The 24,425-nt window shown below is 56.7% G+C and overlaps 9 protein-coding genes across 9 annotated transcripts; 7 read left to right on the plus strand and 2 right to left on the minus strand.

Moving 5' to 3' along the window:
* Nucleotides 1-1,820: 1,820 nt before the first annotated feature.
* B0T26DRAFT_807158 (kinase-like domain-containing protein) lies at nucleotides 1,821-3,143 on the plus strand (the record flags this gene model as incomplete). Its single annotated transcript, XM_060447220.1, has 3 exons — nucleotides 1,821-2,208; nucleotides 2,269-2,476; nucleotides 2,530-3,143. The coding sequence occupies exons 1-3, from the start codon at nucleotides 2,041-2,043 to the stop codon at nucleotides 3,141-3,143; spliced, it is 990 nt and encodes a 329-aa protein (XP_060290500.1). The 5' UTR covers nucleotides 1,821-2,040.
* A 1,605-nt stretch (nucleotides 3,144-4,748) lies between these two features.
* B0T26DRAFT_657161 (cytochrome P450) lies at nucleotides 4,749-6,470 on the plus strand (the record flags this gene model as incomplete). The annotated part of the gene is made up of 3 exons (XM_060438761.1): nucleotides 4,749-4,838; nucleotides 4,914-5,951; nucleotides 6,138-6,470. 3 exons carry the CDS (start codon nucleotides 4,749-4,751, stop codon nucleotides 6,468-6,470), a joined length of 1,461 nt encoding a protein of 486 aa, XP_060290501.1.
* A 989-nt stretch (nucleotides 6,471-7,459) lies between these two features.
* Nucleotides 7,460-8,857, plus strand: B0T26DRAFT_681296 (uncharacterized protein; the record flags this gene model as incomplete). Its single annotated transcript, XM_060440623.1, has 4 exons — nucleotides 7,460-7,708; nucleotides 7,855-8,031; nucleotides 8,077-8,365; nucleotides 8,841-8,857. 4 exons carry the CDS (start codon nucleotides 7,460-7,462, stop codon nucleotides 8,855-8,857), a joined length of 732 nt encoding a protein of 243 aa, XP_060290502.1.
* A 184-nt stretch (nucleotides 8,858-9,041) lies between these two features.
* Nucleotides 9,042-10,046, minus strand: B0T26DRAFT_757170 (uncharacterized protein; the record flags this gene model as incomplete). Its single annotated transcript, XM_060446212.1, has 3 exons — nucleotides 9,042-9,489; nucleotides 9,639-9,966; nucleotides 10,025-10,046. The coding sequence occupies 3 exons, from the start codon at nucleotides 10,044-10,046 to the stop codon at nucleotides 9,042-9,044; spliced, it is 798 nt and encodes a 265-aa protein (XP_060290503.1).
* A 1,503-nt stretch (nucleotides 10,047-11,549) lies between these two features.
* Nucleotides 11,550-13,408, plus strand: B0T26DRAFT_757171 (choline dehydrogenase; the record flags this gene model as incomplete). Its single annotated transcript, XM_060446213.1, has 2 exons — nucleotides 11,550-11,621; nucleotides 11,681-13,408. 2 exons carry the CDS (start codon nucleotides 11,550-11,552, stop codon nucleotides 13,406-13,408), a joined length of 1,800 nt encoding a protein of 599 aa, XP_060290504.1.
* Nucleotides 13,409-14,001: 593 nt separating this feature from the next.
* B0T26DRAFT_757172 (uncharacterized protein) lies at nucleotides 14,002-14,400 on the minus strand (the record flags this gene model as incomplete). The annotated part of the gene is made up of 1 exon (XM_060446214.1): nucleotides 14,002-14,400. The coding sequence occupies one exon, from the start codon at nucleotides 14,398-14,400 to the stop codon at nucleotides 14,002-14,004; it is 399 nt and encodes a 132-aa protein (XP_060290505.1).
* A 1,751-nt stretch (nucleotides 14,401-16,151) lies between these two features.
* On the plus strand, nucleotides 16,152-18,531 carry B0T26DRAFT_732128 (uncharacterized protein). The gene is given in 5 exon segments (XM_060443091.1): nucleotides 16,152-16,175; nucleotides 16,192-16,217; nucleotides 16,251-16,272; nucleotides 16,355-16,901; nucleotides 16,975-18,531. The coding sequence occupies 2 exon segments, from the start codon at nucleotides 16,413-16,415 to the stop codon at nucleotides 18,277-18,279; spliced, it is 1,794 nt and encodes a 597-aa protein (XP_060290506.1). The 5' UTR covers nucleotides 16,152-16,175; nucleotides 16,192-16,217; nucleotides 16,251-16,272; nucleotides 16,355-16,412; the 3' UTR covers nucleotides 18,280-18,531.
* Nucleotides 18,532-20,407: 1,876 nt separating this feature from the next.
* Nucleotides 20,408-22,600, plus strand: B0T26DRAFT_681301 (uncharacterized protein; the record flags this gene model as incomplete). The annotated part of the gene is made up of 4 exons (XM_060440624.1): nucleotides 20,408-20,864; nucleotides 20,969-21,977; nucleotide 22,291; nucleotides 22,511-22,600. 4 exons carry the CDS (start codon nucleotides 20,408-20,410, stop codon nucleotides 22,598-22,600), a joined length of 1,557 nt encoding a protein of 518 aa, XP_060290507.1.
* An 856-nt stretch (nucleotides 22,601-23,456) lies between these two features.
* On the plus strand, nucleotides 23,457-24,198 carry B0T26DRAFT_681302 (amidase signature domain-containing protein; the record flags this gene model as incomplete). The annotated part of the gene is made up of 4 exons (XM_060440625.1): nucleotides 23,457-23,511; nucleotides 23,579-23,971; nucleotides 24,096-24,122; nucleotides 24,173-24,198. The coding sequence occupies 4 exons, from the start codon at nucleotides 23,457-23,459 to the stop codon at nucleotides 24,196-24,198; spliced, it is 501 nt and encodes a 166-aa protein (XP_060290508.1).
* Nucleotides 24,199-24,425: the final 227 nt, after the last annotated feature.

Consider the following 24,425-nt stretch of genomic DNA (forward strand, 5'->3'; position numbering starts at 1 on the left):
CCTCGATTACACTCTCCATGGCGCAATCAGGCATCAATTCGGTATATTCCTGCCGTCCCACAGCCGGTACTAGTAGCCGGGAACCCGCAAGCCTATCGCCACGTACTAGCTCGGGAAATACTAGGCTACTATCGCTTCGGAGCCGCCGCCGCCTGATGTCTTCGGATGGGAGCCGCTGGGTTGTTCGGGTTGCTCGCCGTCGGCGGCAGTAGTATGCGTAGAGTCTTATCCGGTTGAGGAAGGGATGGGATACGGAGCCGGAGTGTAGGAAGGCGTTGTTGCCGTTACTGCTGCCACTGCTACACCGTCCTCCCAGGTCGTTCACTCGCTGCGCAGGTTGTCGTACCGCCGGTTGGGATGCTTCCGCGGTTTGATGCTGGAGCAGTATCTGCGTCTGGTAACGTCTGCGGGCTCGGCCTCGATATTTACGAGAAGCGTGTGCGGGACGATGGTTTGGGTATGGTCGAAGGTCCATATGCGAGGAATAGATCTGGTGGTTGGGTTGAAGGACGTTAGAGTTTGATTAGCTGTGGGCTGCTGGAAGGATGGTGATGATTAGGAATAGATGGAGATCGGATGGGATGAACAGGATGGATGGGGTAGACGGGGTAGACGGGATGGATAGAATGGACAGAATGGATGGAGATGGATGGAGATGGATGGAGATGGATGGAGATGGATGGAGATGGATCGTAAGTAGGTACCTACCGGATGACCACGACGGTGAAGCCGCGCTCGAGAGCAGCGTGCACGGCAAGGTCTCCCAATGCCCTCTTCAGCTCCATTTTATTGATCTCCAGCAGAAGATTCATAGTTGTGATGCTGTGTAGGACTCGCACTCTGCCGACAATACCGTGGAAGACGTAGCTACGATGGAGAACCATATTTGTCTTCTGAGCTGGATGAAGGGAGAGAGAACGTTGAGTGGGGCAGAGGAATCGGCTGTGGCGTCAATGTTTCCTGGCAAGAACCCGAGCTGTTCCCCTGCAATGCATGTGTGTTCAGAGCTGCTCTCAACGGGACAGGACGGCAATTTTCGCTGCAGGATGGAGGGCTAAACAAGGTAGGCAACACGACCTGGAAATAGATGATTCGGTGCGATATGACCCCCAGGTCTCAAGTTCGGGTCTGGAGCCAAGGTCGACGGGGGGATCTGGGTTGGTCGACCGAGCGCCGGTCATGCAGAGAGTGCTGTGGCTATTCGTCGAGGCTTCAAAACACTGCCGAGATAACTCGTCTGCGCAGGCTCACTGGCCAGGAGATCACCTGGCAAAGTCGAGGCATCTTGGCGACTGACCGGTCCCCGAGGAGGCGTGATACCCTTGCCGTGTATCAGCACAGTGCGAGTACGTACTAGGTGACTAGGTGGGATCAGCCGCCAAGTGGTATGGGAGGGAGGAATGGACCGGCCACTCTTTGGAGATCCCGGGGAATCTATGGACTTGCTCATCCGTCTCCGAATTATTACAGAGGGTATGTCGTTACGCATCTGTTATGTCTGCTAGCGCAGCGGTAGCTTAATTATTACACGGTAGTTATTGACCAAGGTGCTTCTACTAACTACGTAGGTGGGCAGGCATATCAACAACTCTAGGGAGCGGTTCTTGCCTTGTTTAGTGTAGTGTGCAAAACAATATACTCTGAAACCTACCTAGGTAGACGAGTGTGAAAGTTTTGATCGGCACTGTGAGATATGTATCCAAACACAAGTGCCCTGATCTAGACCCTTCTCTCTCCTAGCTCCCAAGAGCAGCCCCGAGTCCACAATGTCAAAAGCCTGTGCCCTTCCAAATGTCTCGCTACGTCCTTCTCCCCCCTCTCCTCTGCTCGTATTTCATACAGACAGCACAAATTCAGCTCCAGATCTCTGGCCTTTTCCTGCACATTACAACACGCTCGCATTATTCTTGATTCCTCCAGCCTCGTGAAATCTCTCTCAACTTTGGATTTCATCTTGAGTATCAACATTCATCTCTTCCTAGCATCCTGCTTGTCAAATTTATTGCTCCGTAACTTACTCTTTCTCGGCCCGACTCCACGATGTCGTCCCACCAGCACCAGCGTCCCCTTGAAAGAATAGCCGGCGTGGAAGACGACAAAGGATACCGCATCGGGGGCTTCTTTCCCGTGCACCTCGGCGACGTGCTTGGGAATAGTGAAGGTAGATACCGCGTCATCCACAAGCTGGGCAACGGCGTCTCCGCGACCGTCTGGCTGGCCGAGGAGTTGAATTAACTGAATGAGGCTGTTGGCCTCTGGGCGCTCAAGATCTTCACCGCCGGCCCTCACATGACCGAGATGAGTGCTTTAGTCTTCTTCGCGCGCATGGTCGCGCCCCACCCCAACGTGTTGACGTTTTGCAGCTACTTTACCGTAGAGGGTGTCAATGGCAACCACATCTGCTTCGTGTTCCCCTTTCTCGGGCCGACCGTCAAGTCTACTAGACCTTCGGCCGCCCTATTACGGTGCCGGTTCCGTGTGACAATGGCTCCGTCCTGCCGTCATCCATGCCGCGCTATCGCGTCAAAGCCATTGACTTTAAGAGATTCAATCCCGGCCTGCTCTCGGGCGACATCTGCATCGCCGACTTTGGCCAGTCGTTCAAGATCGAGAACGATAATCCCGGCATGCCCCCGATGAAGCTCTCTTTCCTCGCGCCCGAGTCGTTCTTCAAGTCGCCGCGGTTGCCGACAAGCGACGTATGGGGCGTGGGCTGTGTGATCTTTGAGCTCTACACCGGCCGCGTGCTCTTCCCGGCCCTCAACGAGTCTGTACACCAAGTGATTGCGGCGATTGTCGAAACTTTAGGCCCGCTGCCTGCGGATTGGAAAGGCTACTTGGGTCATCAGGCCGGCCCCGTCCTCGGGGATGATGGAGAGCTGGTCATCTGGCCCGAGAGGGACTTTTGGTTTGACCCCAACCTCATGCCGAACCGGCCTCTCGAGGGCCAGATCGACTACAGCTGTTCGTGGATTCCAGAACACAAGAGGGGCCTCTTCCTGCAGCTTCTGACCGGCGCACTGTGCTTCAATCATACCGCTCGGCTCACGCCCGCAGAGGTTGCGGCGAACCCTTGGTTTTCCCAGACGGACGAGCCGGAAGAGGGCGGGCGGGAAGATGACGAAGAGAAGGAGGACGAATAGGAAGAAGCCGAGCAGGGAGACGACGAACGGGAAGAGGACGGAGTCCATAACTGAGTGGTATCAGGTACACACCATGTGTCTGTCTTGTCTTTCTTGTATGTACAAGTACTTGTCTAAGTATCTCTATGAACGCCGCATTGCAAATGGCCGCCGTGTCCCATCCTCGATCCAAACGGCAAGCAACCCGTACCTGTATATACCCAAAGCACTAACACCCATAAACACCATACGACATACACATTAATAAGCCCAGCTGTATATGTTTGGCGACGGCGGGCTGCTGCTGACGTGGAGCGTGCCGCACATGTTTGGCGACGGCAACACGGTTCCTGACGTGGGCGCGGCTGTGGGCCGAGGGCTGCCGCGCGGCGCAGGGGTTTGACACGCTTAGCAACCCCGTCAGCCTCGACGCGGCCATGTTAGGCGACCGCGCGCGCGTCATGGGAGGTTCGGGCCGCAGCGGCGTCGGCGGCCCAGAAGACCACCCCGAGTACACGATGCTGCCGTTCACGCCGCCGGGCGCGCCGCCCAAGATGCTATCGCCTAGCCACAGGGGGCAGGTGTTCTACCTCTCGCCGGAGGCCCTAGCGACGCTCAAGGCGGATGCCGCGCCCGCGAACGCGACGGCGCCGACGACGCTGGAGTGGGTGTCAACCAATGACGCGCTGTCGGCGCTGCTATGGCGCATCGTCCTGGCCGTGCAGTCGCCGCTGGCGGCGCTTGAAGGTGACCCCGTGTGCGTGTTCAACGCTGCCATTGACGGGCGCAGGCGCACGCGCCCCCCTGTGCACTCGCACACGCTAGGCTGCTTCCTCGAGTACGCGGCCGTGTCGGCGCCGATCCGGCAGATGCTGGGCCCCGCCAGTCTGGCGGACCTGTCGGTCATGATCCGCACGGCGCTGCTCCGCGCCGACGACGGGTAGTTCACCGACGACGTGGTGGCGCTGGTCGACGGGCTCGAGGACGTCGACTGGCTAGTGCCGACAGCGTTTTTCGGCGTGCCCGGGTCCAACTGCGTGCAGTCGTCGTGGCTCGAGTTCGACCTAAATGGCCGGACTGGGGCCCGGCGCTGAGCGGCAGCATCCAGGCTGTGCGGGCGCCGAGCGTTGGCATCATCAACGGGCTGCAGGCCGTGCTTCCCGTGCTACCCGACGGTGGCATCGAGGTTCTGGTTGGTGTGTGGAGGAGTCGTGTCTAGACAGGCTGCTGCACGAGCCGCTGTGGTTGAAATATGCCGTGGCTCGGTGATTTTGGGATATCTCCTGATGAGTATGTCGCCCTGAGCCATGAACAAATCTTTGAACAGATAACCGCGTACCCTTCCTCGGGAGATGGATGAATTTACACGTTAACGACTGCACGACTGCAACACTCTGGTAGCCAGCCAGCGGCCATCAGGGCGGAATAAGTCAGCCAATCTTGGAGCAACTTGCAAGGCCAATCAATATGCGAGTCCAATGCACTTCATGTGACCATCCCACCTTCAGAGCATAACACGAGATAAGACCCCGCAGTTGCTGTTGTATCTCGATCCTTTGCCCCTCTCCGTCTGCTGGTCTCACCTCATGGCCAAGCAACAACCTACCTAGTAACGTAAGCGAGATGATGAACCCCAGAACAGCGGAGCCGTACCTGTCGGCGCCGGGCTTGGCATCTGCGGTAGCCGCCGTCGTCCTGGGAACGCTATTGTGGAATGTAAGCACCACGCAGTCATAAATTGAAGCTGAACTCGCTCGCGGGTGGCCATAACCATCACTCACTCGTACCTAGATCGTCCGCAACATCCTCACATCGCCCATCCCATCTTCAGTCCCTGGGCCATTTCTCGCCCGGATCACCAGCAAATGGATCCTGCTCGTCGACCTCTCGGGCCAGCGCGCCCAGGTGGTTGACGCGCTGCACAAGAAACACGGGCCCGTAGTGCGCCTCGCGCCCGACGAGCTCTCGTTTGCCGGCCGCGACGCCGTCAAGGCCATTTACGGCGCCGGCGCCACCGTCGTCAAGAGCCCCGCCTACAACCTCTTCGGTAAGCGCGGCATGTTCCAGATGCAGGACCCGAGGGAGCACCGCGAGCGCCAGCGCCGCATCGCCCACATCTTCAGCGCCGCCTCGCTGCAGCAGACGGAGCCGCTGGTCCAGGCGGTCGTCGGCCGGACCGTGGCGACCCTCGCCGCGAGCGTCGGCGCGCCCGTCGATGCGCTGCACTGGTGCCGCATGATGGCGCTGGACGTCGCCGGCGCGGTGCTCATGGGCAAGGAATTTGGCGCCTTTGACGGCGACGGCGCCGCGCCCGTCTACGTCCGCCACCTCGACAATGCCTACATCGCGTGGGCCCTCAACGGGCTGGCGCCGGCGCTGGTGTGGCTGCTCGAGCGGCTGCCCATCCAGAGCCTGCAGCGCTTCCTCGCCGCGCGCGAGTACGTGTACTCGTACGGCGAGCACGCCGTGCAGCAGTATCTGAAGACGAACGGCCGCGCCTCGAGCCGGCGCACGCTCATCTCCAAAATGATAGCCGGCAACCCGGAGACGGGCGCGGAGCCGCTCCCCGACGCCGACATTGTCATCGAGGTCTCCAACAACACGTTTGCCGCGGTTGATTCGACAGGCAACACTGCGGCGTACACGCTGTACCGCCTCGCATGCGTTCCAGAGTGGCAGCAGCGATTGCGGCGTGAGATTCGGGCCTCGGGCGCCAAGGAGAAGGGGTTCCAGTACCAGTCGCTCCAGGCGCTCCCCGTCCTCAACGCGGTGCTCGTGGAGACGCTGAGACTGCACCCCGCCGTGCCGACCGGCTTGCCGCGGCTGACCGTCGCCCCCGTCACGGAGATTGCGGGACTGTGTTTGCCGGCAAAGGTGTGTCCAGTTATTCTTCTGATCTGCTTTGTCGGAAACACAGCAACGTTACAACAGTCACCAAACAAACAGCCCACCCACCTTCTGCTAATAATGAAACTCCAATAGACAATTGTGTCAATGCAATCCTACACAACACAGCGCGACGCGACCATCTTCCCGGACCCGGACAAGTTCGACCCGGGCCGGTGGCTCAGCGGCGACGGCGCCGCCGTGTTCGCCGGCACGCCCGTGGCGCAGGAGATGACGCTCGTGTGGGGCGGCCGGGGCCCGCGCGCGTGCAGCGGCCAGTACATGGCCGCCATGGAGGTCAAGCTGCTGCTCGCGCAGCTAGTCGACCGCTTCCAGGTCGGGCTGCAGGGAGAGGCGACGCACGGTGAGATGGAGATGACGGCGCATTTCCATCTCATCCCCAAAGGGCGCAGATGTGGTTTGGTTTTTGATGATGAGGAGGTTTCGGACGAGACGACTTGAAATACGAGCTAGGAAGGGGCAGTTAGCTGAACGGTTGTGTTGAGTTTTATTGTGTCCAGCGGTCCTCCGGGGGTGCCTGCCTCATTAATCCGAACGAAACCACCTAATGCCATTGTTGGCGAGTAAGTAGGTGAATAAGAAATAAGGCAGCTGGAGATTCTAAGGAAAGAACGACTTTCGAGCGCAGTGAAGCGGTGATAAGGCACCACAACACAACAAACACAAAAAAAACACCAAGACTCGCCTGCGGTTCGCCTTACAGAGTACAGGTACAGGATTCCATAGCCAGGTAGTCAAAACAACGAAGAAAAAGGCACAACTACGTGCACTAGTCCGGGGATCTTAATTCTTATTAAAAGACGTTGATTTCTGAAGAATGACTAGAAAAGAAGGGAAGAGCGATGCCGGCCCTCTAATCCGGGGGAGGGCGGGCTGCCCACCTTGAGGTGGGCAGGCCAAGAAAAAAAGGAAAACAAAAAGTGCACTAGATTATATTGGGTAAGGGTTTAAACAAGCCCCTTATTACCCGGCCCCTGAACCTCTGATCAGTAGCGAGAAGCCCGCGGTAGGCGCCCCCGGAGGGCTGCCGGAGGGCTGCCGGAGGCAAGAAAGAAACAAAAGGCCGTATAGCTGCCCCTTCCTGACTGGTCGATTGGCGTGTTTTATGTGTCATTGTGAGATAATGTGAGATAACGTACCTACCTTACCGAGGTGCCTACCTTGTCTTTTCTATGAACAGCATTCTGGATGGCTGGATAACATTACATGGCCACGTGTGGCCAGTAGGGGCGAGTGCTATGCCTCTTTAGCGATGAATTCTTGTAATGTGCTGCCGAAAGCGTCGAGTTTAATTTCCGGAGCCCACGATGGTTTTGAAGTCTTGCAAATGTTCCTTGCCCCTTCATTCACGTCCCTTTCGTTCTTACTTTTTCGTTCTTGCTCTTTCATCCTCGCTCCATTGTCTACGACAACACAAGACCAACCCTCCAATGTTTGGTGCACATTGTGTATCGGCCTTCGGGTTGCTGGCGGCATTTCTTCTGCTGCTATGCTCTCCCTTTTGCAACGCGGTGCTCAATGCTCAGTTACTAATGGTATCGGACAGCTACTACCTCCAGAAAACGGGTTCAATATGGGCGACCCCGTCTGGATGGTGGAGCGAACACCAGACGCCGAAGTTCTCGAGCGCTACAAGATCTTCCGCCGGCTTGATGCCTCTTACGCTCGGCCTGCACAAGGTACACCCAGAGCCCTTCTAGACTCTCAGCTTCTCCTTGCGCCACTTTGAGGATGCCGCCGGCCGGGGGAGCTGGGGCATTTTCATTAGGTACGCGTTACTCTACGATAGATACAAGTATACGCTCCGACGCTTCTTTAATGATAGAAAGTCGGCGCGTCTACTCGATCCGGTAACGAACCGCTTCGTCTACGCCATCCTGTGCGGCTCGGCGCTCCTTTATCTAAGGACGCAAAGGTGCTGGTGCCTAGAACCTCGGGCGGCAACCCACCCACCTTTATGAGTGCGCTGTACGTTTCGATGGGCGCGAACCACTCGAGCGCGGTGAGTAAAATCGGCGGCATTGCCGTTACCTTGAGCGAGAACTAGCAGAAGGCGTTCTACGGTATGACTAGCGGCACTATCTGGAACGAACTCCATAAACGGTGTCTGGTCGTGCTCGAGCGGCTCGGAAGCCCCAAGACGAACACGCTTCCGCCCGGTGAGCTCGTGTCGAGTATGCTGACAGAGCCCGCCGCGGGCAGCATCTTCGACATCGCGACGGCGACCGACTTCGATGCCATGCCGCGCGTCGCCTTGCTGGAAATGGGCGTCGATATGGGGTTTCCCATGCTGGGCAGGATTATTGCTCAGCGGTTCAAGTTGCTGCCCGGCTCGCGTAAGTACCCGTCTGCCCGGAAAAGGTTCCAAGACGCTGCGAGACGAATTCATTCAATAACCAGGCGTGGGAGTCAGCGACATGGGCGCATGGCTTCTCCAGGAGACGAGCGACGGGCTCAAGGCAGGCTATCAGATTGTTGCGCTTGCCGAGCCAGACGAAGTGTATGCCACGGCTTTCAGGTCCAATTTATTTGTTGACGAGCGCGGCGCCATGCCGTTGCCGGTGAGCAGCTCCTGCATAAGAGTCAAATATTGTCACAATATTGGGATTAGTGAGCAAGAAAGATCTAGAAGCTGCTATGTGATTCTTCGCCACCAGCTTTTGCCACTATTCATAACTATAAAAAAGAGACTTTTGGCCCTGCCAAAGGAAACAAAAGATTAGACCTTTTCAGACAATTCAAGCCTTACCTCCCTGCATCAAATGCTTCATTTCCGTTGCCCCGTGAATGCGCGTGACAAATATCAATTAGCTCTGGTCGCGGAGTGACCAACATGCCGATTTAACAGGGACCAATGGACAACGGTACCTACATGGATGTGCCGGTCAAGATGATTGGCGACGGTGTAAGAGTCGATCATCCATAATTTTAATTAGTTAAGCTCTTGGTAATCCGCGGAAGCGGCAATCTCGTACTCATAACCTTAGAGACTCCACGATAACCTCAGAGTTTTCAGTCGACGGCGTCGGCGAGGAAGTGCCTGTCGTGCAGCGCCAGCACATCGGCTACGAACGGCTTAACGCAGTTGTACGTCTCGTTCACGGCCAGCGGCGCGCCTTCGCTCTCGAGGATGGCAGCGCAGCAGAGCAGCGGCCGGTTCGCCAGCACCACCGTCCTGTCGGCGGCGTCGAACGGGAACGAGCCGATTCGCGGCTGCGGCACGCGCGCCAGTGACAGCATGGTGCGCGACAGCCCGCGAAACAGCCGCCGCTGGCGCGCCGTGTCGTCCCGCTGTGCTGCCCACGTGGTCGAGAGCATGCGCCCGGTGGCCGGGCTAATGTACTCGAGCAGGGTGTATGCCGTTGGGTCGGCGCAGGTCGCCGTGGGTCGGGTGTGCGGTGTAGGGCGCAAGGAGGCCTGGGTAGCCAAGGAGAGTGCGGAGACGGCGTCGGATCGAGTACTAAGGTGTCAAGGCGGGGCGTCAGCTGCGGAAACCCTTTTTGTCTGTGGGACGAAAGAGGCACGTATAGAAGGGTAAAGACCCACGTACATAGTGGTGGCCAGAGAAGCCAAAGCCGTGTAGGTGCGGTATTCGCACGTCGGGAACACTGGTCCTGCATCCACACGTGGGTCCCAACCTCGCAGCTCAGCTTCTCGTCGACAGTCCCCTCGGCAAGCTTGTGCGTCATGACGCAGCGGAAGATGAGTGTTGTCTCGCCTTTTGGACTCGAAGGCTGGGCACTGCGCTGCGACCCCACCCGGACGGGAATGCAGGTGTTGAAGCCGCCGCGGATCCACCTCTCACGCGGCGCAACGGCGCAGACAAGACCGGGTCCATTGCCGAGCCGTAGGTGGTGCTTGACGAGCCCCGCAATCGTTTGTCTCTGTCCCAGAGAAGCTGAGAAAGCTCGTCGGCGGCTGCGGCTGCGCTGCTTCGCTGATGATGTTGGCGTCTTTTATGAGTGCCGACTCGAACGTTATGGATCGGCCGTGACCCAGCCCGAGGGTGGCAGGCATGTCACGGTTGGTCGGCGTCGAGACGGAGCATTGGGCAATTGGCGTGCGCGTCTCGGGTGAACGACGCGGCCAGGAAAAAGGTGGATCAATCACGAAACGATTACAGTAACACCCAGGTAATCCGTACTGTACGGAATACATACATATACCTCTCCTTTCATGCAAGTCCCCATGGGCATCAGATTCCTTCAACTGATGACCAAACAGCCTACCGGGACAAACAAAGGGTTAGCCAAAGTCGCTCCACAGCCTTTGCACCGTCTCTCGTACGCGTTAATCTGTGGATGGGCATCTGTCATCCCCTGGTAAAATACTCTTACAGCCCTAGACGAAGGGATTAAGCTTATTTGGTTTAAAGGCGTGCCCACCAATGGCCGAAGGTTAGTGCGATACAACCAGCAACCACGTGACTTTTTGGTGAGAACCTGCTAGAAAAGTGACTTGAAACCCCTGTATTTCAGGCTTATATCCCTTTTTCAACCCCCCCTGCAAAAGTCAACGAGCTAACATTTCAAACCCCGGGGGAGGTGTAGGAGGTGTGGTAGCAAACAGTTTTCGCTCAACAAACCAATTAGAGTCCTGGAAACTCTGTGGAACGCGGAAAGTACATTCTACCCCTGAATAATTATTAGTTGAGTTCTTTGAACAGGGGACGTCATAATTAGCATTGGAGCTAGTTACAGTTTGGTGTAGATCTGATAAACAAAACCTAAGGCCGCCGTAGTTTTTACGAAGAATTACTTACTTGGAAGAAATAAGTTTTAGGCACTAATTACATCGCTTCAATTCGATGACACGTTTGTTTTTAGGTGGTTCAAAAACCAGCTCAGTACTAAAGCTTCGCTTCAACAACGGCGTAATCCTAGGATGTCGTCCTAGACCGTTAAGTATCCATCTTTTGATTGTACCGCATCTTTTGTGTTGCCAAGAATGAGCCTTGGCGTGCGGATGGAAAATCTAAAGGGGCAATCAATGTTTGGCCTCTATATAAGGCTTCGCAATTATAATAGGGGAAGCGCCATGTATGGCTAGCGAGCGTAGCAATGTTTCGAGCGGCTTCGTCCCGCATTGTCGTATTTGCATGCCGTTGGCTTCGTCCCCGATGAACAACACACCCATAAGCACCACCGGCTGTGCTTTGCGGCTAAGCACGCTACGAGGGGCCGGGTCGATGGACCGGGCCCGGGACCAACAGGGGAATGAGAGCCAATGAAACCGCTCCACAATGAATACATGTTGGCGGTATTCCGGCATTTTCATATCTTGGCCCTTTGCGTTAATATATTTCGTTGCGGGGCTTGTGCGACGATTGTGTAACCCCAACGGCAGGCCCAGACCGGACGATTCGGACAGCCACGTCGGCCCAGTTTCTGGGACGTTGCTAAAAAGGGGTTCAAAAGATGCAGGTTTCCCAGCGTCTTCTGCGCAGCTGTTGTCACCAGGGAAACTGCCAGAATAGGAATCCCGCCGTGCTTTGTCTTGTGAACCTGTGAAGGTCCCACCATGCTCGGAAAGAATTGGTCACTAGTCTTTCTCGCTGCCGTTGGGGCAGCGGCCAAGGATCCGTATGATTATGTGAGTGTCTGTCCGTTGCGAACAGTACCGAGTAGCACTTTGCTTACTTGGCCACGAAGGTCCTCGTCGGTGGTGGCACCGCAGGTCTCGCTCTAGCGACGCGACTGAGCATTGGCCTTCCAAATTCACAAATCCTCGTCTTGGAAGCTGGTCCTGCAGCCCTTGACGAGCTTAGAATCAACGTCCCCGGACTGCGTGGCTCAGCCTTAGGATCGATATACGACTGGAACTTTACGACGACAGCCCAGGAGCACCTCGGCAATAGAACCATTGATGTCAACCGAGGAAAGGTCCTTGGGGGCTCCGCAGCGCTCAACTACCTGTGCTACGACCGTGCTGCGGCCGCTGAGTACGACGCCTGGGGTCAGTTGGGCAACTCGGGGTGGAACTGGAATGTCATGTTAGCAGCTATGATGAAGGCGGAGAATTTTACGGGCGCCGATGACGGCGACAAGCACGGACGCACAGGTCCTATCCGGAACACTTTCAACCGCGTCATACCCGAAATGCTGACGACGTGGAAGCCGACGCTGAAAAAACTCGGCGTTCCCGGCAACGACGAGGGGTCGCTGGGTGGCAACCCAATCGGCGTCATGTACCAGCCCACCAACATCGACACTACCCACTGGACCCGATCCAACAGCGCCAACAGCTACCTGCCTCTCGCCGGCCCGAATCTCGAGGTGAGGACAAACAGCCCAGTAGCGAGGGTCGAGTTCGCGAAACGCGTCGGAAGCGAGCCACTGCGCGCAACGGGTGTAGTTCTGGAAGACGGCACCACGATCCTCGCCCGCCGCGAAGTCATCCTGTCGGCGGGAGCCGTTCAAAGCCCGGGCCTGCTCGAGATGTCCGGCATCGGCCAGCCCGCGGTGCTCAGCGCCGCTGGCATCACGCCTCTCGTCCCCCTCGCAGGCGTCGGTGAGAACTACCAGGATCACATTCGCACGTCCAATGTCTACCGTGTCAAGCCCAACATCAGCTCCTTCGACGCCATGATCTTCGACAGCAACGGCGCCTTCGCCACCGAGCAGATGCGCCAGTGGCTAGCCGGGAACTACTCTTGGTACGACTATACCACGGCGGCCTACTCGTTTCTCAACTGGGGCCACGTCACGAGCAACACCACCTCGGAAGCGACCCTCATCAGCCTGGCCGAGAGGTCCGCCAGCAGCAGCAACACCACCAGCGTCATCGACCGTAAGAAACTCGACTTCCTCCGCGACCCGTCCGTGCCGCAGCTCGAGCTCATCATGGAAAGCAACTTCGTCGGCGCCGGCGCCTACCCCGGCGGCAGCTTCATGACGCTGATCTCGTCTATCATGCACCCGATGAGCCGCGGCAGCGTGCACATGCCCCCCGCGGGCAGCGGTAGCGGCAAACCCATCATCGACCCAGGGTACCTGTCCAGCGAATACGACGTGCAGGCTCTGATCGCGGGCGCCAAGTTCGCGCGGCGCGTGGCGCAGACGGAGCCCATGGCCGCGCTGTGGGAGGCGGAGGCGGAGCCCGGCGCGGGCGTGCAGACGGAGCAACAGTGGCGCGACTGGGCGACGGCGACCATGGGGAGCTTTTATCACCCTGTCGGCACGTGCGCCATGCTGCCTGAGAGAGACGGCGGCGTGGTGGACGCGTCGCTCGTGGTGCACGGGACGGCGAACCTGCGGGTCGCGGACTGTAGTGTGATTCCCGTGCTGCTGTCGGCGCATCTCCAGACGGCCGCGTACGGGATTGCCGAAGTGGCGGCGGACTTGGTGATTCGCGCTGCGAGGGGCGTGGTGGTGGTGTAAAAAATGGGGGAGAAGGGAAGCGGTGGTTGCTGTGGATGATCTTGCGCGAGAGCCAGAAGGGTTGAGTCTTTTGCGATAGGTAATTATTGTTAACGAGCCCGACAGAAAATTCAGACAGGGAGTTATGAACATATTCATCCGCGGTTTAAACTGTGACTACGTTCAAAAGAAGAACTAGAGAAGCAAACATGAAGAAACAAGGTTTACTAACCAGGCGGGAAGAGGGTCTTGTTCCTGAGTAGCCCTGACGGGCGATAAATGGGCCCAGTTCAGTCACGGAAGGCTCAGGAGTCAGCCCATCAAAATACCGGCGAGCAGGGCATGTTCAGGTCGGGTTTCATAAAGCGTGCGGATTTTCGCATCTCTTCTTCACGTCAATGACTAAGTAACAGCAGCACGGTCTCAAAGAAAGCACTATAGTGACTGAGAATCCCAGGATTTAGTTTCTATCTCTATTGCTAGCAAGTATAAGATAATTGGAACCGATGAGGATTGATACAAAGGGTAGGTGGCGCCAGGCCGTTGAATCCACCGTGAGAGTCTTATTAAAGGTTAGGGCTCGCCAGCAAGCCCTAGAGTATGAGTGAGCTCCATCACTTCTTCGCCTCGTCCTCGGTCTTCATAGCGGCCTTCAAAGCAGCGAAGGCCCTCTCGACTTCGGCTTTCGCCTCTTCGGGTGTACTATTAGCGTTCTGTTTGATTTGTGTCTCTGACCAATCATAGTGGCTGCCTCTCTTGGGTACTTTAATCAGCCTCTTCACGCCGCTGTCTGAGGCATTCGAGTTAAGCTGGAATTTCAACAGGCGCTTATCACCGGCCAGCTTCGTGCCCCAGTCAATGCGGGCCCCGATACTTGCGTCGTGAGTCTTGGCAGGTGTGGCACGAGTTCCAGCATTGGCGGCTGTGTCTGTGACCAACTTGTTGATGCGGCTCGGGCTTCCCATGACATGGGTCTTGAGTGCTTCGAGAGCTTTCTTTGCGGCGCTGGCCATTATTGCTAAGAGGGAGAGAGAAAGTACTATATGTTGATTAGCGAGGAGTCCTCCGGGTGACTAGATGGACGGATATGCTCAAATAGCCACCTACAACGGGTGTTGTTAGGTAAGGTAGTTTGGAGTTTGGAGTTTGGAATTGGAAAGTTGGATCTGTGGCTGTACTGTTGTGATGCTTGAAGTCTCTACGAAATATATTGTCGTCTGGGAGGAAGAGTCTCCTAGTTATATAGAAACACGACGGTCTTTGTGGCAGCGCTGTGTTTGATCCCGGGCTTCCGCTTCATGTCAGAAGACAAGGAGCCTTGTGGAAGACAGCGCCTCTATCTGGAACGCTCCACCTCGCCAGTTGCTCCGGACAGGGCTGAGGCACTTGCCTCTCGGCACAGCAGAAGGTCGGGGCTACTTTTGAAACCGTGACCTGGTCCCAGGATAAGCCGACGTGGACATTGTGTTGGTTGCATCCTGGGCTTCACGTCAGAGGACAAGGACCATTGGGAACCAAGGAAAGAATAAGACAGCGTCTCTATCTGGATCGCTCCGCCTTTCGCCAGTTGCTCCGACAAACAAGGCTGAGGCACTGACCTCTGCCTCTGGGCACAGCAGTAGGTTGGGGGCTTTTTTTTCTTTTTCTTTTTCTTTTTTTTTTTTTTTTTTTTTGAAACTGTGACCCGATCCAAATACTAAACCGGCGCAAATATACGAGTCTGCGAGGCGAGGCCATGTGCCATGTGGAGAGAGAGGGTGTCCACATAAATGCGTGTTTCGTAATGCCGTGCCCTGCTGTCGGGAATCATGTTTGGTATTGTAGAAAGGTATGCTTTGAATAGTCTGGACTTTGGGACTTGGCCGCGCACTCGCAGAAGTCAGAAACTCTGAGACGGCGGAGGCACGGTAATCATGTTGAAAGCATCAATAAGCCTTGCAGGGCCGTGTCAGCTACAGGATGACATCAACCCGCGCTCTGGAAGTTGGCGGCGAGGATTGCCGAAGTAAGCAAGCACGTAAAATACGTGGGGTACGAATACTAATTATGCATGATCCAACCACAGAAGGGCTCGAAAAATTACACGCCCCTCATTGATCAGCTACAACGTAAGCTCATATCAGCCTTGGCGCACCAGCGCCGGCCTCAGAAAAGAGGGTTTGCTTGCGCCGGCGGGCTTGCGCCGGCGGGCTTGCGCCGGCCGAGATGACCACGCTGTCCACTGCTCCTTTTGAGCAACCAACTAAGGTACCAAGCGGTTGACAAAAAAACAGGGTCGCATTATCTGTGCAGTACACAGACTACCATAGTAACTGCAGGCAAGACAGATGTATCTTTCTGTACTTCCGCCTGGTCATCTGACCGTCACTCACCACTAACATACGAAAGCAGTAAGACTGTGGGAATCTGTTAGTAATGGACCGCACGTGCCAGTTTTGGTGTCCCTGTTTTTTTGTCAACCGCTTGGGTTCCTAGGTATTCGCCAGGGCTAGACCCAAGGAGCTTACAGCTTCCATGCTCAGGGCATTTTTGTAGCCCTGCAGTACCGAGTACATGTACCTCCAAAAATCGGGTGTGCAAGCAAGCTGTTAACGATTAACAGGCCGCAAGAGGGGGCTGTGCCGGCACATACGATTTTTGGAGTTACCTAGTAGTTGACGGCAACGCTGAAATTGGTCGTGGTTGGCAGGGGGTGGCACATCTGCGGTTTTTTTTTGTCAGGGGGGGTTGGTGTGGGTGGGGTTACTTGCAGAGCGGACCGGATTTTGTCCAATAATAACAACCTTGGGCCGCATTTGAACGGCAACAAAACCAGATCAAAACTTCGCCGCGATTATCATCATCATCTCAGCCTCCCTTAGGTCGCGACTCTTGCGCCGTCTTGGGGCCGCTGGGGCCGCTGGGGCCGCTGGGGCCGCAATAAAATCCCGGCTGGCATCCATCGCTCACGAATCCACCGCTCTACGACGCCGCCAACCAGGAATCCGAGACGTTTGTGTGACGGTAGACTTGCAATTAATTTGCAATGGCGGCTTTCCTACGAATTCGGAAGTGTTTCTTCAAGCCCCCGCAACTGAACAACTTGATTTCAGTCAACTCAAAGGCCTCGCCCACCTCATTCTCAATTCTCGTCATGTCATCCAGCTCTGGAACTGGTATGGCGTCCATGAGCACGACAGCCAGACGCCGAAGCGCTCATGCCGCACCACAGCCCCCAGATTGGAACAATGACTCCAGCCTGTTCGCCTACACGCGCGGGCGATTTGTCTTTGACGAAGCCCGCCAGATTCGGCAGCGGACAGTCAGGTTTGACATGAACCGACTCGCGCAAATTGCCGCCTCTTCCATCGGAGCAGACCACTGCATCACCGTCACCAAGTGCCCCGACGGCATGCACACCAAGGCATACATTCTGCGCATGGATGACGGCCGAGAGGTCATTGCCAAAGTCCCAAACCCCAACGCTGGCGTGCCGCACTACACGACAGCCAGCGAAGTAGCCACCATCGACTTTGTCCGTATCCCCACGCCGTCCGTCCATAGACAAAGGGACACCTGGAACGCTGACTCTTCTGCTGAACATGTAGATGCGTGACGTCCTCCAAACGCCTGCCCCCACGGTCCATGCGTGGAGCTCACGGGCCGACGACAACAGTGTGGGCGCCGAGTACATCGTCATGGAGAAAGCCGTCGGCGAGCCTCTCGAAAGGTTCTGGGACCGTATGAGTGCCTCCGAAAAGCTCAAGGTGCTTATGCAAGTGCTCTCCTACTACAAATCCTGGCTTGCCTTCTCCTTCCCGGCCTACGGGAGTCTGTACTACAAATCCGACGGCGGGCCGTCGTCTCTCGCCGTCCACATCCCCGGTGGCGGCCCACCTAGCGAGCGATTCGCCATCGGCCCTGCAACAGGCCGCGACTGGTACGACGCCGGCCGCTCGTCTCTCAAGTGCGACTGCGGCCCCTGGACCTCGGCCCTCGCCTACTGCACTGCCATCGCCGCTCGCGAACGCGCCGCCGTCCAGCGACTGCCCCCCGCCAGGCAGATGCTCCTAATCACCGGCCCGTCGCCCGAGCTCTACACGCCGACCCCCGCCAAGAAACTCTCAGCCCTGGCCGCCCTCGACCCCCTGCTCCCGCGCGTGTTATTAACCGGCAATCCCCTGCTGGTGGCCCCGCGCTTGTGGCACGACGACCTGCACGGCGAGAACATCTTTGTCGACCCGTCCGACCCGACCCGCATCACCGCCGTGATTGACTGGCAGGGCTGCCAGGTATCGCCGCTGTTCGACCACAACGCCGTGCGCCCCATCTTTCTCGAGTATTCGTTCGAGTCCGCCACGGCCTCCGAGAACGACGCGGCAGCGGACAAAGACGGTGATGACACAGCTCCGCCCCCTGCTGCGCCCGATACTTCGGGCATGTCGGGCTCGGACCGCGCGGCGGCGCTCAAGGCGTACGTCGACACGGCAATCTGCATCGCCTGGCGCCGGCTCGTGCGCGACGCGGCTCCCGCCCTGCACGATTTGGAAAAGTTCCAGGACTCGACCGAGGGCAGCGTGCTGCAGGTGGCCCGGCGCGTGTACGAGTACGGCGAGTCGCTGCTGGCGGGGATGGTGCTGGACCTGGAGCCGTCGTTGAAAGACAGGGACGACGTCGACGAGACGGTGATACGGAGCGAAATGGATGCCGAGTCAAAAGGGATTGGGTTGATGGCGCAGATGCAGGAGCAGATGGGTGACGACTGGCCGGATAATGGCGTCACGGTCGCGGGGGACTACGACAAGGTCAAGGCCACGCTCACACAGGCGAGGGACGATTTGGCCGAGGTCATGTATGGGGAGGATGAGGCAAAGAAAGAGGAGTTCAGGAATGATTGGCCTTTCAATAATTAGGTTTGATTAGTTTCGATGGGTTAGTTTCGATGTGTGAGGGGGTGCGTGGTTGTGAATTGTCGGCGGCATAGGAGGGGGATGATTATTATGTCTTCCGATAATTAAAACTTGTCTGGTACAGTGTTCTTTACGGCACGCCGTCGCTTTGTATCATGATTAATCCGCCTAGTTGAGATTTGGAGTCTGCCTTTCCGCGGTTCGTTTGGCCTGGAATCGGATTTAGTAATTATGAACTCTGATCAAGACGTGAAAGCCGGTTGGTCGGACAGAATTATGTGTTGTGATCCAAGGTTCGTAATTACACCCTAATTACAGGCAGTGTGGAGAGCGCAAAAACGCTGAGGTCCCCGAAGCTATACTGGGAGATTCATTCTAAAATACCAAGGCGACCAATGTTGCGGACGCACTCACTCAATCATCAACCGGCCTGACCAGTGACTTGCCCAGACTCAATCACAAGTTCTTGAGCGCGACCAACGATAATACCCTCAACCCCAACAAAGTGGGCCAATACTTGCGGTAGCATAGTGCATAATACGGTGTGTGAACTGTGAATCACACGGCTGTAACGTGGGCTTCATAGTACTTATTACCTTCACCTCTTGGCACAACGTAGCCACAAAAAGGCGGCAAAAGGCCATTGGATGTATGTGTAAAAGAAAGAAAGAAGTGCTGAATGCCCTAGCTATTACATGCACTCCGCAAGGTAGTGCTTTTAGCTAGGCCGCTAGTCTAAAGTGGCTTACGGATAGCTTATTTGACATTGTGAGGGCCTGGTCCTCCAGGCCTCCCAGACGCTCTGACTAATCAGACGCCAGTTGGGTGGATCCACCCGACCCGCCAGAGCCCCACCTTGAGACGCCCTGGAAGAATCTCGCGAGGGGAGGCTTTTGAGCTTCTTTTCCCTTTTCCCTTTAGTTTAGAATCTTCGTCTATAGCGCCTAATAGAGGAGTTCCGCCCTCATTCCAAGCCGGCCGTGACAGACATCACCTTTATTAGGCCTAGTCGATACATAGTAGATTCATCACTCATTCATCTTCTCTATCTCATTTGCACGCATTAATACCCAAAACCCAGTCACAGCAATACGTAAAGTCCCGCGGCAGCACGATTCCTTTACGTTGTGCTAGTCGCACACGACAATCGGTGGGCCTCGAAATTGTCGACACAGACCACCATCTTGTGCCGCGGCAGCTGCCGGGGATGTTCAAAAGGCCGCTCTTTCAGATAACTTACGGTGTATAAACTCTTACTCCCAGTGATATGAAACTGAGATTGAGTACCCCAGTATTGTGGTAATTTATATCGAGCATGACGAAATCCACAAGTATGTAAAGAAGCACTTTAAGGACTACCCCGACGAGCTGTGGAACGGCCGCCAGATCCGCAACGCGTGTCAGACGGCGCTCGCGCTCGCCGAGTACCGCGCCTAGGATAACAGCCACGTACCGCGTGTCGATCCCAAGGCCTTCGTGGAGCCCAAGGTCAAGGAACTTGAGGTCATGTCCCACGCCTACCTACAGTTCATGCGCTACCCTGCCAGAACCCGCGGCAAGAACAACGAGATGTGGGCTAAGAGCCTCTGCAATTGCTCTGCCAGTTGCTTGAATCCCGCCTGGTCTGCACACTAGCCGAGACGACTACCTCTTTTCCGCTCCTCACCCATGCTGAAAAAAGGAGGACGTGAACGGATGCGCCTTTATCCCATCCCAGCTATAGCTCGGCGTCAAGGATAACGGACGTGACAGCTCACTTGCAAGTTGCATGAGTCCGTCTTGCCCCTGTCTCAGTAGCGTTGTTCAAGTTACAGAGGCACTGTGTATGACAACTAGCAGTGGTGCTTGCCGTAGCTACTTCAAATTTGGCCGTTTATTCTCTCGGCCCTGCGTCCGGGAATCGAATCATCTGGAGGCATCAATGAACAATCGACTACAAACAAAGCGTAGAGGTTTGCCTACTATTACACTCCTGCTGTGCCTCACGAGCACCTCACTGGTCCGCAAACAAGGGAGCGATGAAATTATCAACAAGAGTCGCACAAGCAGTTTACCGCTTGTAAAAGCCAACAATTACCGTGCATTCAGTGCCAAACCGGGTTCAAAGCATGATAGACATCCACCTAACACTATGAGAGGCACTAAGGCGAAGCAGGCAGAGGAGGCGGCGGCCCGCATCGTGTGGGCAAGCCACGCTCTCGCCTTCCTGACCGAGAAGCAAGACGCGGGCTTTGACCGCGCGGAGGACTCCGGCTCTAATCCAACCCGCGAAGACGAGGGCGAAGAGCGGAGCACGTTTGAGGACGCGGGCCACGGCGGCGTGGTGGCCGAGCTCGACGGGTCAAACCCCAACTCGGCCCGACCCTACCGGGAGCGCTTCCTCGACAGCGCCGCGCAGCTCCTCTCGCCGAGCGATGCCTGGGGACACGTGGTCGCGACGGCGATGCGCGAGTTTGCCGACCGCGTCGAGGTCGACGTGGCGCGCAACGACGGCTTCACATCGCTCCCCAAGCGCCCCGGCGAGATCCACGCCGTCCAGGCCCTCTGCCACAGACTCGGCGGCTTCCTGGCCGGTTCTGTGCTCCGAGGTGGGGGTCCCGTCTGCCAATATTTCCGGCCGCCCCTTTATTTTTACCCCTGAACTCACCTACCTTTTCCAACTCGTGCGCCTTGCTAGCTGACCCTGACGCAGGAGAATTCGAAAACGACGTCATCGCCTTCAACAGCCAGCGCGTCGACGCTTGGGCGCGCAACCTGGAGCACGCGCTGCGCGAGACGGCGCCAGCGCCGGCGCGAGGCAACAGCAGCCGGCGGGGCAGCGGTATGTCAAGCCTGACGCCCGCGCACAGGACATGGATCGAGATGCGCCGGCTGCTGTGGTTCCCGCGTACTGCCACCTTCACCACGACGGGCTTGGGTTCGCACCGGCAGCAGCTCGTGCGGCGGGCGTACGCGTGCGTCAGCTCGCCGGCCGTGCACGCGCTGATCCACACGACACACCCAGAGAGCGCGGAGGCGGCCTGGCGGCAGCTGTGCACGCTTGCGCGGCCCGTCTACGACTGCGGCGTGCTGCAGCAGGTCGCCGCGCAGCGGCCGCGGTTCCGGCGCGTGCGGTTTCAGCTGGTGGTGCAGACGCAACAGCAGCAGCGGTTGCGCCGGCGCTACCGCCTGGCCGCCGACGCCGCGTGCCACCGCCTCGGCCTCGCGCCCATGCCGGCTGGCTGGCGCCCGCGCCCCGACTTCGTCGCCGCATGCCGCCGCCCCCGCGCCCTGCACGCCGAGATGCAGCTCGTGGCGCGCTACTACGGCCCGCCACTGCCGTACCTGATTGCCGATCCCCAGCAACGCAGCCGCGGCCGACAGCACCACCCGACGCTGCTGTACTTCGGGACGAGCCGCCAGCCGTGCCTGCTGTGCGCGGGCCTGCTGTGCTCGCTGCCGCACGGCGAAGGCGGGCGCGGCCCCATCGCCACCCGCCCCAGCCACGGCGAGTGCCATCCCGTGTGGGGCGTGCCGGCGCCCGCGGCCAAGGACGTCGCTGTCGCGCTGCGCAGCCTCGAGATGGTCCTCGTCGGCAAGATCCTGGCGTGTTTGCGCGAGAATCTGGGGGACGCCGTCCGCCGACTGTTTGTCCAGCCCCGCGATGGGCATAGGCTGACGTGGCGCAAGGTTAGGATGAGAGGCGGAGCTTCGTCTACGGGGTGAGTTTGTTTGCGTGGCGTGGCGTGATGATTGCTGTGTTTGTGTTTTTTTGACTAGCGCTGGCTGACCTGCTGCGAGGGGAGGAGACGGGCTGAGCATAGGGCTGCCGCTGGGCCGTGGGCGAGGATACGCAGACTGTGTCGAATCCCATTTGGACCGATATGGAGACGGAATCTGGCGGGGATTTGATATTTTGGGCCGTGTTGGATGATGAACAAGATGAGGGGAAACATGTTTCCTCGCCTCGGTTGGTTAGGTTGGACAGTTTGGAAGTTTGATGATGCACGGCTAAGTTGTCATAATATTTAACAGGGTACGTTGTGCCGTATCCACTTATTCAATACAGAACCAAGTAATTACATTATATAAGCTTTCTTTCCGTCAGCGAATTAAAGGTTGCGTACGGAGGCTAGGGCCAACACAAGTGTCACCCTCCTAGTGGACAAGCCAATCTTTCACAGTGTAAGAAGATAACGATCTTCAGGGCTATTGCAGGGAGTTTTAATACACTTGAGCGGAACTACAGGCATAGAACGGCACCTGGCAAATCAGCCAACACCGTGAGATCGATCTCAAAAGCAAGCCTCCGAACCCTAGCAAAAGTGGGCCGTGGTGCATCTAGAGAACCGCCACCGGAGGGAGTGCACTGTGCAGTCCGTCCGATGTCGCGCCTGTCTCGTCTAGTTGTTGGGGTATGTGATAATTAAAGTACTTTAGTGCCGAAAATGGCCTGATTTTCATTTTTACAGCATGCACCACAGGCCAACTTGTTGAAGCGAGTCGTCTCTCCCATTCTCTCATGTCGATGCCACCTTCCCGGGCCGCCAACAACGACCTGCAGTTCACCGGCCGACGGCCATGTTGCCATCCTTCAACGCCGTCATTCCGGTCGCACTTTCTACGACAATGGAATATGTAGGCAGTGGCGTCTAGAACCAGAACCGCATCATTCCTCCGGTTGAATTGATCGAAGCACAGGGGCTCACCAGCGGCGCTGTGGCCTGGAGCTCGGCTGGGACCGTCCTAACCCTAGGCGACTCCCAGATCTTCGCTCCATCACAAGATACGGCTGTACGCATCAAGTATAACTGCCCTCAGGTGTCTCTGCCTTCTAATATAATGCCAGGTACCGTTTAAGTCCCCGATCAACTTCCTAACCCACCCCACGATATACTGGTCCCGGCGGCAGTCCTTGAGCTCACGGGATTTGAGTCGTGTATCTCGGCCTCTGGGCTACAGGCCACCGTTGATAACTATCTGGCGCAAAGACGATGTCTTGAACCCATCGTTTCTCGTGACAATCATTATCAGAGCCAACACTCAGACGCCTTTATAAGTTGATGCCAAAGCTGAAGAGTGGCTGCCATTGCACAGCGCTTTCATATTTAGCATCCATACATCAAACTCGGCGGACCTACCACCCGGGCCGTATTTCCTTGCAAGAGGAGGTCTATATCCTGCGCTGAGGCTTTACCCTGATGTCCAAGAAGCCTTTGTTTCAACCAGCTTGGTATCCTCAGAGCACAAAACAAAGTAAGTGTTAGATGCAGCAACGGAGTGGACAAAATAATCAGGCTGATTACCGACTCTAGATCTAAAGTTTTTGGTCGATACGTCGCCGTTCCATCTCGGCTGCATGCTCGGCCATTCGAGAATACGCCCCTCGCCGGACTCCGCATCGGAGTTAAGGATGTGATCGACGTTGCTGGCTACCCAACTAGGGCATCAAACCGTGCCTTCAAAAGTTTATATCCCGCCAAGGAGATTTCTGCACCGACAGTCCAGAGGCTCATTGAACTGGGAGCTGTGGTTGTGCGCAAGACCAGGTCGGATCAGCTCGCACTGGATGAAGAACTAACGGCGGATTGGGTTGACGAATTTTGCCCATTCAACCCAAGGGGTGATGGGTATCAGACAACCGAGGGAAGCAGTGCGGGCAGCGGGGCCGCGATAGCAGCATATGACTGGCTGAACCTTGCGCTTGGAACAGACAGTAGGCAGCCCTACCCTGAATCGAGAAAGCTGTCTGAAAGTGCAATACTAGCAACCGGGAGTGTCCGGCTGCCCGCGGAATTTCAAGGCATTTTCAGCTTCAGAACTACTACCGGGATTATCAGCAATGAGGGCCTTGTTCCAGTCAGCCTGTAAGTCTACGTTACTAGGATGAACGATGAGAACTGACTAATGAATACAGCGTCTACGATACCGTTAGCCTCTTAGGAAGAAGTATCGAAACTATCAGCCAAGTCATGAGCAGCTTCAAAGGGGGAATACCTCCTTCAACCCTCAAGAAGCTAATAATACTGCTGTATCCCGAACATTTTTTTCCATTCCCAGCTCCCCATGCCCAGCGGGCTTTGGAGGCATTTGTGTCACAGCTGGAGACATACCTTGACCTTGAACGAAAAGTCATCAACCTGAACAACCTTTGGCTTGAACAGAACCCC

This window comes from Lasiosphaeria miniovina (genome assembly GCF_030549165.1).
Source record: "Lasiosphaeria miniovina strain SMH2392-1A chromosome Unknown B0T26scaffold_8, whole genome shotgun sequence".
In the NCBI taxonomy this organism is placed as follows: domain Eukaryota; kingdom Fungi; phylum Ascomycota; class Sordariomycetes; order Sordariales; family Lasiosphaeriaceae; genus Lasiosphaeria; species Lasiosphaeria miniovina.